At 48.3% G+C, this 17,328-nt stretch overlaps 1 protein-coding gene across 1 annotated transcript in view; it reads right to left on the bottom strand.

Moving 5' to 3' along the window:
- LOC140428015 (glycerol kinase) overlaps positions 1-17,328 on the bottom strand; it is a 203,857-nt gene that overhangs the window by 13,494 nt on the left and 173,035 nt on the right. Inside the window, exon 18 of the mRNA XM_072513963.1 lies at positions 13,166-13,237. Within this exon, the coding sequence (XP_072370064.1) occupies positions 13,166-13,237 (72 nt within the window). The remainder of the gene's footprint in view (positions 1-13,165; positions 13,238-17,328) is intronic.

Below are 17,328 nucleotides of genomic sequence, written 5' to 3'. Positions count from 1 at the left end.
TAGTGATGCTTTAAAAAAAAAAAGTATTGTTATTGGTTTTGCTTTTATAATATTGTATGGGACATCACAGTAAGAACAAGATATTTGTGCTGAACGTGATCATGGCTCCATCCAGGGACAGTGCACCTGAGGTGATTGTCTCCCTGGACGCAGAAAAAGCCTTTGACAGTCGAGTGGAAGTACTTTATAGAGGTGCTGGAGCAGTTCAGGCTCGGAAAAGGATTCACTTCATGGGTGAAACTCCTGTACAATGCTCTCATGGCAAGCATATGGACAAACAACACTAGCTCACAGTACTTCCATCTGCACAGGGGTACCAGGCAGGGATGCCCGCTTTTGCCGCTGCTGTTCGTCCTAGCAATTGAACCATTAGCAATCGCTCTCAGAACAGCAAAGAACTGGAGGGGGATCCAAAGAGGAGGCAGAGAGCATAGAGTTTCGCTCTACGCGGATGACCTGCTCCTCTACATCCTGGACCCACAAAGCAGCATGGAAAGAATCATCACGCTCCTGAAAGAGTTTGGTGCCTTCTCAGGCTACAAACTCAAGATGAGCAAAAGTAAGATTTTCCCGGTGAACCCGCAAGGGGGAGGGCCAGCACTGGTGGGTCTGCCGTATAAACATGCCCAGCACAAATTCCACTACCTGGAGATCCAAATCACTCTTAACTGGACAGTGATCCACAAATTGTCAGACACCTGACCAGTCTGACAGAGGAAGTCAAAAAGGACCTGCAGAGGTGGAACACACCCCCACTCTCCCTGGCAGGGAGAGTACAGATGATCAAAATGAATGTACTGCCCAGATACCTCTTCCGACTACGATCCATCCCGATCTATACCCCAAGGCGTTTTTCAACGCACTGGACAAATTAATCATGGTGTTTGTATGGGGGGGAAAGAATGCTAGGATCACAAAGAATATCCTACATAAAACAAAATCCAGGGGAGGACTAGCGCTCCCAAACTTACAATTCTACCACTGGGCAGCGACGGTGGAAAGAGTGATGGGATAGGTAAAGGAGCCAGAGGCTGAGTGGGTGCGTGCGGAGGAGGCCTCCTGCAAGGGGACTTATCTCCGGGCCCTCGCCACAGCGGCACTCCCATCCCCGCCCAAGAAACACTCCAGCAGCCCAGTGGTGATAGCCACCCTCCAGACGTGGAACCGACTACGGCACCAATCGGACTGACCGACAAAGCCCCCAGCTGCAATAACCATAGATTCGCACCAGCACTCACTGACGCCACCGTCAAAAGGTGGAGACAGGACGGGGGGACATTGACAGTCAGGGACCTATACACTGATGGTAGGGTCACAACAATGGAAGAACTGACACAGAAATTCCAACTAGCTAAAGGCAACAAACTCAGATACCTGCAGCTTAAAAACTTCCTATGGAAGGAGACAAGGACATACCCGCGACCAGCACGACAGACACTATTAGAAGAGCTACTGGATGCAGACATTCTAGGCAGAGGGAACTGTAGTGACATGTACGAACGACTGCGAGAGAGGGCTGACACTGAACTGGACACGACAAGGAGGAAATGGAAGGAAGACTTGGGGTTCGAAATAGGATGGGGATTCTGGAGCGAAGCACTGCACAGGGTCAACTCTACCTCCACATGCGCGAGGCTCAACCTAACGCAGCTAAGAGTGGTACATGGAGCCCACTTGACTAGAACTGGAATGAGCAGGTTCTTCCCAGAGGTGGAGGATAGATGTGAACGGTGTCAAGGAGGCCTGGCCAACCACGCCCACATGTTCTGATCTTGCCCCAGAATTGCTGGGTACTCAACAGCCTTCTTTGAGGCAATGTCCAAAGTGGTGAGGATGAAGGTGGAGCCAAGCCCAAAAGTGGCTGCCTTCGGGGGATCAGACCAGCAAGATTTCTTCATGGGGAGGAGGGCGGAAGCCCTTGCCTTTGCCTTCCTGATCGCCTGCCATAGAATCCTGCTCGGTTGGCGATCAGCAGCATCACCTAAAGCTGCAGACTGGCTGTCCGACCTTTCAGAATTTCTCCAAATGGAGAAGATCAAATTCACCATCCGTGGGTCGGAAGAGGGCTTTCACAAAACATGGGAGCCATTCACCCGACTGTTCCGAGACCTGGGCCCCGTATCTAAGGAAGGATGTGCAGGCCTTGGAAAGGGTCCAAAGGAGGTTCACAAGAATGATCCCTGGAATGAAGAACTTGTCGTATGAGGAATGGTTGAGAACTCTGTGTCTGTACTCGTTGGGAGTTTAGAAGGATGAGGGGGGACCGTATTGAAACTTACAGGATACTGCGAGGCCTGGATAGAGTGGACGTGGAGAGAATTTTCCACTTGTAGGAAAAACTAGAACCAGAGGACATCATCTCAGACTAAAGGGACGATCCTTTAAAACTGAGATGAGGAGGAATTTCTTCAGCTAGAGGGTGGTGAATCTGTGGAACCCCTTACCACAGAAGGCTGTGGAGGCCAAATCATTGAGTGGCTTTAAGAGAGAGTTAGATAGGTTCTTGATTAATAAGGGGATTAGGGGCTATGGGGAGAAGGCGTAAGAATGGGGATGAAAAAATATCAGCCATGGTTGAATTGCGGAGCAGACTCGATGGGCCGAGTGGCCTAATTCTGCTCCTATGTCTTATGGTCTTATGTTTGTGGCCAACACATGAATAAATAAATAACCAGTAACCAGGGAAAATAGCCAGGACAAGACAGAAAGAGGAAAGCGAGGGAGGAACGAGGGTGGGGAGGAGGGAGCAAGGTGACGTAGCAAAACATAGTGGACAAAATGGAGAGCAGCAGTGAAAAAGAGGACGGACAGGTGGGATAGGGAGGATTGTATGCTGAGCCAGACAGCGACAGACTGTAAATAGAGAAACCTAAGAAGGAACCTTTGTGACTGTACAATAAATGAAAATGAGCAGCAATGTGTATAATTTTGAAAATGCCAATAAGGAGATTTTTTAAAATGAACGAGACATTTACAGAGTGGGTATTTGAGGCAGAAAAAAAAGAGAAAAATTAGGAATATAAACTGGTATGTATACAAAGGTAACGTATGCACCCCAGTGATCGTTTGCCACAACCATGCTGTATTAACTTAGTACATGTTGTCTCCTGGTATTAAAACATACCAGGCACGTGTTTGGTGCTACCTGGGCGTGCACTGTTGCTGTTGTTGTGATTACACCCATGATTTTCCTTGCCTTTCATCCCACCCTTGTTCCACTGCCTTGCCTTACCTCCCTGTATCCTGGTTGAGGTCCCCCTCCCCTCCCTTTCTCCTGCCCCCCCCCCCCCCAAACCAATTCTATTCTTCCTCCCTTGTCCTTTTTTTGTCACGGCCTTCCCTCTTCCTTCCCTAATTGGTTGCTGGTCACAAACAGGTCTCCTTCCTCCGATCCACGAATGGAGTATTTTATCCTTTCCAATTTAAGGAATTCCGCTAAGTAGGACAGCCAGTGGCCTTGGGAGGCGCTGATCTCCAGCCGAGCAGGAATTTCCAGTGGGCATTCAGAGGAGCAAAGGCTAGGGGATCTGCCCATCTCCCCATAGAGAGTTTTGGCTGTTCTGATACCCCAAAGACTGCCACTAGCGGGCATTGCTCCATGCTCACCCGCACCACATTTTACATGGCCTCAGAAAAGGTGGTCCAATAACCGATAAGCCTGGAACATGACCAGAACATGAGAGTTTGATTGGCCGGGACCCTCTGGCACCGTTCACATTTGTCCTCCACCTCAGGGTACAGCCCGCTCATGCATGTTTTGGTCAAGTGCGCCGTGTGTACTACCTTTAGCTACGTTAGGCTAAGGTGGAATTTGCCCAATGCAGCGCTTCGATCTAGAGTCCGCCCCCTATCTCCATGCCTAGCTTGACTTCCCACTTCTAAGAACAAAGAACAATTTGGCACAGGAACAGGCCCTTCGCCCTTCCAAGGCTGTACCGGTTATAATACCACCTTTGGCCAAAACCCTCTGCACGTCCTTGTCCATATCCCTCTATACCCATCCTAGCCATGTAATTTATCGAGATGCCTATGACCACTGTTAATGTATCTGCTTCCACGACCTCCCCTGGCAACACGTTTCAGGCACTCACCACCCTCTGTAAAAAAAAAAAAAACCTGCTTCGCACATCACCTCTAAATTTTGCCCCACGGACCTTGAGCCTATGCCCCTGGTGAATGACCCCTCTAACCTGGGAAAGAGTGCCTGCCCAGCCTCTCTATCCATGCCCCTCATAATCTTGTAGACCTCAACCTCGGTCGTTCGAATGAAAACAGTCTGAGTCTATTCAGCCTCTCCACATAGCTAACACTCTCCAGGCCAGACAACATCCTGGTAAATCTCCTCTGAACTCTCTCCTTCTGGTAGTGTGGCGATTAGAATTGTGCGCAATATTCCAAGTGCGGCCTTACCAAGGTTCTATACAACAGTAACATGACTTGCCAGTTTTTATACTCGATGTCCCATCCAATGAAGACAAGCATTCCATATGCTTTCTTGACTATCTTGTCCACTTGTGTCGCCACGTTCATAGATCTGTGGACTTGCACGCCCAGATCTCTCTGACTTTCTATATTCCAAAGAGTTTTGCCATTTACTGTATAGTTCCCCTTGATGTTAGACCGACCAAAATGCATTACCTCACATTTGTCTGGATTAAACTCCATTTGCCATTTCTCTGCCCAAGTCTTCAACCTATGTCCTGCTGTATCCTCTGACAATCTTCAACGCTACCTGCCACTCCACCAACCTTGGTGTCATCTGCAAACTTACAGCCCAGCTACATTTTCCTCCAAATCATTGATGTATACTACAAACAACAGAGGCTCCAGCATCGATCCCTGTGGAACACCACTAGTCACAACCTTCCATTCAGAAAAACACCCTTCTACTGCTATCCTCTCCAGTGTCTCGTCCCGCGATGCCCATACTTCTGCCAATAGTCGTCCGTACTTGGTGGCGCAGCTACCGTCCCCCCTAATTCACCTGCAGTCAGAAGCCTTTCCAATAGCGAGTGTCCTGGTAAGTGGGAGAACATTGCTTCTCCTTACGGAGGCAGTTCCTTATCTGCATGTATCATAGATCGTTCCTTTTTTGGAGCTGGAGCTTGTCCACCAGTTCCCCCAGTGTCGCAACTCTGTCGCCTATGTACAAGTCCCCAACCAACAGTACTCCTTTGTTCAGTCTGCACCTTTTAAAGGAGGTGTCTATCGTCACAGGGGTAAATCTATGGTTCTTGCAGATGGGAACCATGGTGGACATTGCGGTCAGACAAAGCGGCGCTTGAGTTGGTTCCATGTTCTCAGCGTGGCCTCCATCACTGGGCTTCTTGAGTACTTGGCTGGGGAGAATGGGAGTGGGGGTGTGGCCAGTGCTCCGAGTATGTTTCCATGCAGAAGCTCTGCTCAGATTTTACCCATTGCGCTCCCAGCTCTTTGACCCATCCCCGTTCTCTTTCTGCATTGACTGCCCAATGTTAGAATAGAAAGTTTGGAAGTGCCAGGTTCCCCCCCCCCAAAAAAATATTCCTCCTTCTCTGTAGGATGCTCTTACGGATCCTCGGGTTCTTCGCTCCCACGACACAAATGCCATGATGAATTTGTCTACTTTGGCGAAGAAGGCCAAGGTAATGAAGATCGGAAGGGATATGAACAGGAAGGTGTCGGAGCGTCAGGAGGTGGAGGTAGTGGTGGCAACGGATACAGTGAAGGCGTTCGATCGGGTGGAGTGGGAGTATATGCTGGAGGTGACGGGATGGTTTGGGTTCAGACAGAGGTTTGGGGACTGGGTCCAGTTGCCGTACAAGGTGCCAGTTGCAAGTGTGCGGATGAAGTGAGTGAGTTTGGGATATTTTGGGCTGCATCAGGGGATGAGGCGGCAGTGCCCGCTCTGCTTGTTGTTTTTCGCCTTGGCGATAGAGCCGCTGGCAATGACGCTTAGGACGTTGAGGGACTGGAGAGGGATTGAGCGGGGGTGGGGGCGTCAAGCACAGGGTCTCATTATACGCAGACAAACTGTTATATACCTCAGACGCTTTGGGCAGTATCGGGGACATTATAGGGGTTTTAGAAGAATTTGACTGGTTCTCTGGGTACAAGTTGAATATTGGAAAGGGTGAGGTGTTCCCGATTGAGACGAGAGGGCAGGAGAGGAGGTTAGGGGAACTGCCGTTCAAGGTGGTGGGGGAGAGCTTTCGATACTTGGGCATCCAGGTTACTCGGGGTTGGGTGCAGCTGCACAAGTCGAACTTTGCCCGGCTGTTGGAGTAGATGAAAGCGGATTTTAGGAGATGGGATGTGCTGCCACTGGGAGGCGGGTGCAGACAGTAAAAATGATGGTGCTGACAAGTTTTCAGTTTGTGTTCAGAACCTCCCAATTTTTGCCCTGAAGTCTTTTTCAAGAAGGTTAATGTGCTGATCTCTAGGTTTGTGTTGGCGGCAAGACCCTGCGGGTTAGGAGGGCTTTTCTGGAGCGGGGGCGAGGTGCTGGTGGTGGTGGTGGTGGTGTGTGTGTGTGTGTGTGTGTGTGTGTGAGTGTGTGTGTGGGCGGGAAGTGTTGCTGTCACTGCCAAACATGATGAACTACTACTGGCCGGTGAATATCGCTATGGTTAGGAAATCAGTTGTGGGAGAGGGGGAGGATGGAGGCGGAACCATGTAGGGGAATGAGTTTGAGGGCTTTGTTATCAGCACCTCTGCTGTTCTCGCCAGCCAGGTACTCCACGAGTCCAATAGTGGTGTCGGCCTGAAGGGTGTGAGGGCAGTGGAGGCCGCACTTGGGGCTGGAGCGTGCCCCAGTGTTGGCACCGATTTGCGGTAGTCCTAGGTTTGCAATGGTGTGGGTTGGATGTGAGGTTTTGGGAGTGGCGACAAGCAGCAATCGATCGATTTGGCGATCTCATCATAGTGGGCAAATTTGCAAAGTTGGCGGACCTGGAGGAAGTGTACGAGTTTCCCAGGTGGAATGGTTTTAGATATCTGCAGGTCTCGGATTTTGTTAGGAGAGAGGTGCCGTCCTTTCCTGGGCTGTCGCCCCTGGGGTTGTAAGACAAGATGCTGTCGGGAGACGAGATGGGGAGGGGAAGGTGTCTGAGGTCTACAAGGTGTTGATAGATTGCGAGGGGCTCCTGGTGGGAGATATAAAACGCAAGTGAGAGGAGGAATTGGGAGGGGAGGTGGGGGCCGAGACGTGGGCAGAGGCCCTGCGGAGGGTGAATGCGTCCTCATCGTGTGCAAGGCTAAGCCTCATTCAGTTTAAGGTAATACATAGGGCATATATAATAATAGTAATAGTAATAATCTTTATTGTCACAAGTAGGCTTACATTAACACTGCAAGAAGTTACTGTGAAAATCCCCTAGTCGCCACATTCCAGCGCCTGTTCGGGTACACAGAGGGAGAATTCAGAATGTCCAATTCACCTAACTGCACGTCTTTCGGGACTCGTGGGAGGAAAGTGGAGCACCCGGAGGAAACCCACGCAGACACAGGGAGAACGTGTCGACTCCGCAGTGACCCAAGCTGGGAATTGAACCTGGGACCCTGATGCTGTAAAGTAACAGTGCTAACCACTGCGCTACCGTGCCACCCGTATGACATATGACAGTAGCAAGAATGGGTAGGTTCTTTGACGGGGTGGAGGATAGGTGTGGGCGGGGTGCAGGGAGGCCCGCGAATCACATCCACATGTTCTGGGCGTGTCTAACACTGAAGGAGTTCTGGCAGGGGTTTGTGGACGTAATGTCCGAGGTTCTGGGGGTGGAGATGGCCCCGAGTCGCCGATATTTGGGGTGTCGGAAGATCCAGTATGCCGAGGGTGAGAGAGGCTTGTATTTTGGCCTTTGCTTCTGATAACCCGGAGACGGATCTTGCTTGGGTGTCGGGATTCGGAGCAGCTGAAAGCGGAGGTGTGGGTGATCAACCTGGTGGAATTTCTGAGACTGGAGAAAGTCAGGTTATTCTTGAGGGGGGTCGGCGGATGGGTTCACTTGGAGGTGGAAGCTGGTTATTGATTTCTTTAGGGAGGTTTGTGGGGTCAGCGGGGACTGGGAAAATGAGGTGGGTAAGGAGGCGGTATTCGAGGAGTGGGTGGGTGGGGAGAGTGGGGTTGGTTGTTTATAATGTTGTGTGGTTGTTCTTCTGCATTTGTTTGTTTACATGAAAATGCCTTGAATAAAATATTTTTTAAAAAGGAGTTCCATTATTCCTCCCATGCTGGTTAGGGGTTTGAGACAAAGAGGAGCAGGTCACCCACACAGAGTGAGACTCTGTGCTCCCCGTCTCCCCTTTGAATGCCTCTCCAACCCTTTGCTGATCTGAGAGCGATAGCCAGTGGCTCGATTGCCAGGGAAAATAGTAGCGGGAACAACGGGCATCTCTTGTCTTGTGCCTCTGCGTAGCCAGCAGTGCTGGTGGTGTTCGTCCATACCCTCAACATGGGAGCGCTGTATAGTAGTTTCACCCATGAGGTGAACCCTGACCTAAACGCAGACCATTCCAGTACCTCCATTTGACTCAGCCGAAGGCCTGCTCTGTGAATAGGGAGATGATCACTTCTGGTGTGTCCTCCCCAGGTGGGGTCATAATCACGTTTAGCAAGTATCTGATGTTCGCTGTTACTTGTCTCCCCTTGACAAAGCCCATCTGATCGTCCGCGACCACCTCTGGGACGAAATCCAACAGTCACTTCGCCAGGGCCTTCACTAGGACTTCTGGCGTCAGTGTTTAGGAATGAATGGGTCTGTATGATCAAGCTCTGTTGGGTCTTTGTCTTTTTGGATAACTGTAATATCGAGGCCTATGCCAGCCTGGGTGACAGGGTCTCTATTGACAGCGAGCCATTGAACAGGTGCGGGGCCAGTGCTGCCGCAAATGTTTTTATAGACGTCAATCCAGACCTGGTGCCTTCCTCGACTGCATGGAGTTAATTTCTCCATGACTTGCCCCAGTTCTAGTGGTGCTTCCAGCCCCTGCCTGCTTTCCTCCCCCATAGCTGATATGTCCAGCCCATCGAGAGACTGCCTCATCTTCGAGTCCCCCTCCAGGGGCTCAGAGGTGTACAGCTCCGGTAAAAAGTCACAAAGGCCTCATTGATCTTAACTGACGCTGTGAATGGAGTTGATCAGTTGTTGACTGGCACAGCCACCCTCTCCTTTCCATTCCAGGGTGCATTGTATGATATTATTTCTCCCCTTATCACTGCCCTCAGTGCCTCCCAGAATATGGAGGGTGAAACCTTCCTGGTTGCTGGATGTGTATCCGTTGATGGCTTGTGACATTTTCACACTAAATGCCTTGTCGGTTAGGAGGACTGTGTCCAGTCTCCATGTGGGCGGTGGGGGGCACAGCCTGTTTCTAACCTTACATTCACATAGTGTGGTGCGTGGTCAGAAATTACTATTGCGGAGTATTCCGTCCCTAACACGCCTGGAAGCACCAATTTGCCGACTACAAAGTCGTCAATGCGGAAGTATATTTGTGGACTTGGAAGGAGAACTCTTTCTCCCATGGGCCCCTCCACAGGTCCACCCCCCCCCACCACGGTGGTTGAGCCTCCACGGGTCCACCGCCCCCCCCCCCCCCCCCCCCCCCCCCCACCCGCCCCCAAAAGCCTTCAGTTCCCTTGTCATAGCTGATTTCTTTCCCCCCTGATTTGGGGCTGGAGTTATCCGTCCTTGGGTCATGTACACAGTTGAAGTCTCCTCCCCCATGTTGAGTTGGTGGGAATCTAGGTCAGCGATTTCTGCAATGGTCTTGTTGACAAAGTCAGGGTCATCTGAACCGGGGGCACATACATCCCCAAGCACCACTAGTGCCCTTTCAAGGGCATCACTCATCATTACATTCCGTCCCCCTCAGGGACCATCACTGGATTCCTTTCACAAAACAGATCACATCCTTTGTCCTCGTCCCATAGCACGCTTGATAGGTCTGTCCCATCAACATTTTTCTTGCCCTTATTCAGTCCTTCTCCCTCAGGTATGTCTCCTGGAGGAAGACTACCACGGCCCTCAGGCTTTTCAGTTTGGCGAAGACTCTGGATCTTTTCACTGGGCCATTATGTCCCCTGATGTTCCAGTTGACTATTCTGGTGGGAGGGGTTTCTGTCTCCAACCACCCCCACCCCCTGCAGGATCAGCTATACTCACCACTTGAACAACTTCCTGCACGCTGGGTTTCCCTTTGTTTGTAGGCCACCCATGTTGGCCACCGTTGTCTTCTCTTCCTGGGAGCAGACCCCCCTACCTTCCACCCATTTTGTCTCCCCCCTGCCCCCCTAGGTTGAGCAAGCGTTTGTGAGACCATAAGACATAAGAGCAGAATTAGGCCACTCGACCCATCGAGTCTGCTTCATGGCTGATATTTTTCTCATCCCCATTCTCCTGCCTTCTCTCCATAACCCCTTATTAATCAAGAACCTATCCATCTCGGTCTTAAAGACACTCAGTGAATTGGCCTCCACAGCCTTCTGTGGCAAAGAGTTCCACAGATTCACCACTCTCTGGCTGAAGAAATTCCTCCTCATCTCGGTTTTAAAGTATCATTCCTTTAGTCTGAGATGGTGTCCTCTGGTTCCCGTTTTTCCTACAAGTGGAAACATCCTCTCCACGTCCACTCTAAACAGGCCTCGCAGTATCTTGTAAGTTTCAGTAAGATCCCCTCTCATCCTTCTAAACTCCAACGAGTACAGACCCAGAGTCCTCAAACGTTCCTCATATGACAAGTTCTTCATTCCAGGGATCATTCTTGTGAACCTCCTCTGGACTCTTTCCAACGCCAACACATCCTTCCTCAGATATGGGGCCCAAAACTGCTCACAATACTCCAAATGGGGTCTGACCAGAGCCTTATACAGCCTCAGAAGTACATCCCTGGTCTTGTATTCTAGCCCTCTTGACATGAATGCTAACATTGCATTTGCCTTCTTAACTGCCGACTGAACCTGCACATTAACTGTGCTTCTGCTTTCCGAAGCATTGCCCCATTTAGAAAATAGTCTATGCCTAAATTCCTCCTTCCAAAGTGTATAATCTCACACTTTTCCACATTGTATTTCATTTGCCACTTTGCCCACTCTCCTAGCTTGTCCAAGTCCTTCTGCAGCCCCCTGCTTCCTCAATACTACCTGTCCCTCTACAGATCTTTGTATCATCTGCAAACTTAGCAACAGTGCCTTCAGTAGCTTCTTCCAGATCATTAATGTATATTGTAAAAAGTTGTGGTCCCAGCACAGGCCCCTGAGGCACACCACTATTCACTGGCTGCCATCATGAAAAAGACCCCTTTATCCCCACTCTGCCTTCTGCCAGTCAGCCAATCCTCTATCCATGCCAGGATCTTACCCTGAACACCATGAGCTCTTAACTTATTTAACTGTCTCCTATGCGGCACCTTGTCAAAGGCCACCTGGAAATCTAAATAAATCACGTCCACTGGTTCTCCTTTGCCTAACTTGCTTGTTACCTCCTCAAAGAATTCTAACAGATTTGTCAGACACGACCTCCCTTTGACAAAGCCGTGCTGACTCAGTCCTATTTTATCAAGCACTACCACCAAGTGCTTTGCGATCTCATCTTTAATAACAGACTTTAAAATCTTACCAATGACCGAAGTCAGGCTAACCGGCCTATAATTTCCCATCTTCTGCCTCCCTCCCTTCTGAAACAGTGGTGTTACATTAGCCACGTTCCAGTCCTCTGGGACCATGCCTGCCTCCAGCGATTCCTGAAAGATCATCACTAATGCCTCCACAATTTCCTCAGCTATCTCTTTTAGACCCTGGGGTGTAGTCCATCCGGTCCAGGTGGCTTATCCACCTTCAGACCTTTCAGTTTCCCCAGAACCTTCTCCGTAGTAATGGTCACTGCACTCACCTCTGCCCCTGGTTCTCCTGGAGCTCTGGCATCCCACTGGTGTCTTCCACCATGAAGACTGATGCAAAGTAACTATTCAGTTTGTCTGCCATTTCTTTGTTTCCTATTAATACTTCTCCAGCCACATTTTCTAGTGGTCCAATGTCTATTTTTGTCTCTCTCCTACCTTTTATATATTGAAAAAAATCTCTTCCTATTTTCCTTTATATTACTAGCATATTATAGTACGAAGTCTTACAACACCAGGTTAAAGTCCAACAGGTTTGTTTCGATGTCACTAGCTTTCGGAGCGCTGCTCCTTCCTCAGGTGAATGAAGAGGTATGTTCCCATCTTCTGCCTCCCTCCCTTCTGAAACAGTGGTGTTACATTAGCCACGTTCCAGTCCTCTGGGACCATTCCTGCCTCCAGCGGTTCCTGAAAGATCATCACTAATGCCTCCACAATTTCCTCAGCTATCTCTTTTAGACCCTGGGGTGTAGTCCATCCGGTCCATACGGTCCGGAACATACCTCTTCATTCACCTGAGGAAGGAGCAGCGCTCCGAAAGCTAGTGACATCGAAACAAACCTGTTGGACTTTAACCTGGTGTTGTAAGACTTCGTACTGTGCTCACCCCAGTCCAACGCCGGCATCTCCACATCATAGCATATTATATGTTCAGCCTGGAGTTCGAAGACACATTGTTCATGGTTCATAGATGTCCGCTGTTGTCTTCCCAGCCCGTTCTTCTGCATGAACTCGTCAGCATCCTCCGGCAAGTTAAAATAACATTCATGTTGCTATATGTTACACAGGGTCTGGCCAGGTACTCTGGGTCGTCACCAACATTGCCATTTCTGCCTCGAGTGAAGCAATCTGATCACTCTGATCTGTGGCCGCTTTCTCCAGCTCCCGCACTGTCACCGCCTAGGTCTCCAGTCTCCGCTCAGTTTGTTCCAGTGCGTCTTTGAAGGGGGCCATCGCGATGTCCATGGCCAACTTCATGGTTAAAAGGATCTAATTCGAAGTTCCCAAGGAAGAGCCACCTTACGTTAGACTGTTCAGCACATCGCCACCATCGGCAGTCCTTGTATTGATACTTTTAATGCTAAATCCTGTTGCTCTTCTATCTTATTTAGACTTATTTTCCCAGGACCACGTGGCCTCTTTATTTCTTCTACTAAATATACCATCTCATGCTTACTATAAGAAAAGAATTTGCTCTTTACACACATATTCTGAAAATGTATTTGTGTCACAATCTTGCTCAGTATTAACCATAATCCCATCAGACATTGCAAAAATACATTCTTACCGGTATTTGTGTTTTCCCAGCCTCTTGATTTTTCTACAGCTAGCTTCCACTTAGTAAATCGTTTGTTGATTTCTGAAGATTTAAAATGGCAATCATCAAGTCATCTGAATATTAATTTGAAAACTATTACCTATTGAGACCTCTGTTAGGACTACCCCAAAGCAATTCTGGAATGAATATCTTTTACTGACCTCATGGATATTTCACCAGCCAGGTAATATGTAATACATATTCAACACCTGCTTTGAACTCTGGCAGGTAATCAATGATTACCACTTCTCTCAGGACTTCCCTCCATAATATTTATTCACTTGATAACAAGGCCCTTATCACCCAAAAAGGTTTTTGTGCATGAGCGCATTAGCTTAATTAACTGAAATGTGGCTCGCAGATGAGAAAGATCATACTCCCGATCTGCTCATCCAAATCGATACAGTGGCAATGTGCTGCCTCACAGCGCCAGGGACCCTGGTTAGATTCTATCTTAGATGACTGGTGTGGAGTTTGTAGGTACTCCCCATGTTTGCGTGGATTTCCTCCGGGTGCTTCAGTCCAAAGATGTGCAGATGAGGTGGATTAAACATGATCAATGCGCAAGGTTACGAGGGATAGGGCGGGGAAAATCATGGTAGAGTGCTCTTTTGGAGAGTTTAAAACATTTAAATAAAGAGTACCCAATTATTTTTTTCCAATTAAGGGGCAATTTAGCGTGGCCAATCCATCTAACCAGCACATCTTTGGGTTGTGGGGGTGACACCCACGCAGACACGGGGAGAATGTGCAAACTCCACATGGACAGTGACCCAGGGCCGGAATTCGAACCCAGGTCCTCAGCGCCGTAGGCAGCAATGCTAACCACTGAGCCACCGTGCTGCCCCTCTTTTGGCGAGTTAATGCTGACTTAATGGCCTCCTTATGCATTGTAAAGATTGTTTGGAAAAGAAAAACTGATCTCTTCCTTAGTGATTTACTTCTTCTCTTAAATGATTTTGTGTGTGCCTTTTTCTGTCTCTGTTTGTTTTCACTTTCTCTGCAAGTATGCCTTCATCCTCCACCTGCTCTGTTTGTAACTCTGTGTGTCTGGCTGCATAGCTTCAGTCACAAGTTCTTTCCTGGGGGGTAATGTTTCCAGGTCAAGAGTCACATGGACCAGTATCTCATGTTATTGATGCAAATTAAAATTGATCCCTTAACAACAGATGAAGGCCGGGATTCCCGGGGGCCGCACACTAGCAATGGGATTTGTGATGGTCTGCTGAATCCCATGTTGGGCCAAAATCGGGATTTACACTGGGCTTCAAACCCGGCGAGAGTCCCCTGGCTCGCTCCATTGGCCATAACAGGTTTCCCGACATCCCCGACGAGCTTGCCGCCCAGACCAGGCGGGGAATATGCAAACAACTCATTAGAGTTAGAGTTATTTTGCATGCAACAGACAGGCAAGGTGCCGATTCAGCTGCCTCCTGGCATTAGGAGTCCCGCTGGTGTGAATTGGAGCAAGCCCTGAGAAACGTGAACCTGGCGGTAGCAGTCAGAGGGGTGGCAAGGGGCTAAGTCCTCCCTACAATTGCTTCTGAGGTGCTTAGCGGGGGGAGGTCCTTCATGGGAGATGGGGCTCAGGAGGGCTGGTGGGCCTCAGATCGGGAGTTTTTCCTTTGATGGGAGTATTTTGGCTGCTCTTCCCATCTGCAGCTTTTAAACTCTTCAACAGTCAGTTAGTATCTGAAAATTAAAGTTCTCTCATAATAAAAGTGAAAGCATTGCCATCTATACCCTTAAACCCAAGTCTCTGCGTATGCCATGTTTAAAGATCTGTGGGATGTAGATGAAAGTAATCCCTTTAAAATGTGGAAATCTTTGAAGTGGTTTTCACAGTCAATTTTATTGTTCCTTAAAGTATAGAAGTCTGTTTGTATGCCTAGAAGGCTAAAAGCTTTGAACTGCGATGTTTACAATCAATTTCACGCACCATTGCTTCCCAAGAGCTTTTTGATTTGACAGGTTGAGGCAGTTTCAAAGGGAATATTAAGATTGTTTAGATTTATTTGAGAGATTTAGATTTGTCACGTGTTCCGAGGTACAGTGAAAAGTATTGTTCTGCATACAGTCCGGGAAGATCATTCCATACATAGGACAGATGATAAATAAACAATATAAATACATAGGCATAAACATCGGGTGAAGCATATGGAGTGTAGTGCTACACAGTTGAGAAGATGCGTGGAGAGATCAGTTCAGTCCGTAAGAGGGTAATTCAGGAAAAGTGTGGAAGAAGCTATTTTTTAATCTGTTAGTGCGTGTTCTCAGACTTTTGTATCTTCTACCCGATGAAGAGGTTGGTAGAGAGGATAAACGGGTGGGAAGGATCTTTGATTATGCTGCCCGCTTTCCCAAGGCAGCGGGAGGTGTAGACAGAGTAAATGGATGGTAGGCGGGTTTGCGTAATGGACTGGGCTGTGTTCACAACTCTATAGTTTCTTACCGTCTTGGGGCGAGCAGTTGCCATACCATACAGTGATGCAGCCAGATAGGATGCACTTTGGAAGGAAGAATGGAGGCATAGACTATTTTCTACATGGGGAATGTTGAGGAAATCAGAAGCACAAAGGAACTTAGGAGTCCGTGTTCAAGATTCTTTTAAGGTAACATGCAGGTTCAGTCAGCAGTTAGAAAGGTAAATGCAATGTTAGCATTCATATCGATAGTGTTAGAATACAAGAACAGGGATGTACTTCTGAGACTGTATAAGGCTCTGGTCAGACCCCATTTGGAGTATTGTGAGCAGTTTTTGGGTGCCATATCTAAGAAAGAATATGCTGGCTTTAGAAATGGTCCAAAGGAGGTTCACAAGAATGATGCCAAGTATAAAGAGTTTGTCATACGAGGAGCAGTTGAGGTCTCTGGGTCTGGACTCGCTGGAGTTTAAAAGGATGAGGGGAATCTTATGGAAACTTACAGAATACTGCGAGGCCAGAATATAGTGGACGTGGAGAGGATGTTTCCAATAGTAGGAAAAACTAGAACCAGAGGGCACAATGTCAGACTGAAGGGACAATCCTTTAAAACAGAGATGAGGAGGAATTTCTTCAGCCAGAGGGTGGTGAATCTGTGGAACTCTTTTACCGCAGAACTCTGTGGAGGCCAAATCACGGACTGTCAGTAAGACAGAGATAGATAGGTTCTTGATTAATCAGGGGATCAGGGGTTATGGGAGAAGACAGGAGAATGAGGAGGAGAAACACATCAGCCATGGTGGAGCAGACTCGATGGGCTGAGTTGCCTAATTCTGCTCCTATCTCTTATGGTCTTTCTATGGTGCATCTGTAAAATTGGTTAAGAGTCAATGTGGGCATGCAGTTTCCTTAGTCTGCTGAGGAAGTATAGGTGCTGTTGTGCTTTCTTGGTCGAAGCGTGACGTTGGTAGACCTGGCAGATTGTTGGTGATGTGCACACCTAGGAATTTGAAGCTGTCAACCATCTCCAATTCGGCACTATTGATGCAGACGGGGTATATACGACACTTTGCTTCCTGAAGTCAGTCGCCCTGTAGGGATCCATTAATTTAGGGGTTTTCTATTTGCAGTTTTTTTTAAATGAGACTGCTTTGTTGTTGTCAAGTGCTTCCGAGAAAGACGTAGGACCACATTTTTTTTTGGGGGGGGGGGGGGGGGGGGGGGGGGGGGAGAAATATTTTTGCTGGAATTTTTGCAATTAATCTCAAAGCTTGACAGAATATAAAAACAATAATAAACAAAACAATGACAACACCAAGACATGTCTCGCAAGCTGCCGCCACATCTGTGACAGTAGTCCCAATACTATCAATTCTTTACATCAGGTGCATCATCATTTTGGGATTTTTAACATTAGTATAGGACCACAATCTCGACAAACAGGTAAAATGGGCATATTCCAAAATTGGTACTGTCTGATGAAGTATGGGAGGACAGCCAAATTGGGATCTGGGCTCCTTCTTAGAATGTATAATCACTGGTTGGTGCCGCTACAGTATCAATTGCACAGGACATAGACTCAGAATGCAGGAAGCAAGAGCAAACCAGATTTCTAATTTTGTGCTTTTAAAGGGATAGACACAACTAAATAGCATGTGACATGAGGCTTCGGGAAGACGTGTTGCCACATGAGTTTGGAGGCTTTCCCCT

Source organism: Scyliorhinus torazame, chromosome 8 (genome assembly GCF_047496885.1).
Source record: "Scyliorhinus torazame isolate Kashiwa2021f chromosome 8, sScyTor2.1, whole genome shotgun sequence".
Lineage (NCBI taxonomy): Eukaryota > Metazoa > Chordata > Chondrichthyes > Carcharhiniformes > Scyliorhinidae > Scyliorhinus > Scyliorhinus torazame.
Note: the sequence above shows the minus strand (reverse complement) of the source record. Positions and strands in the feature narration are given on the sequence as shown.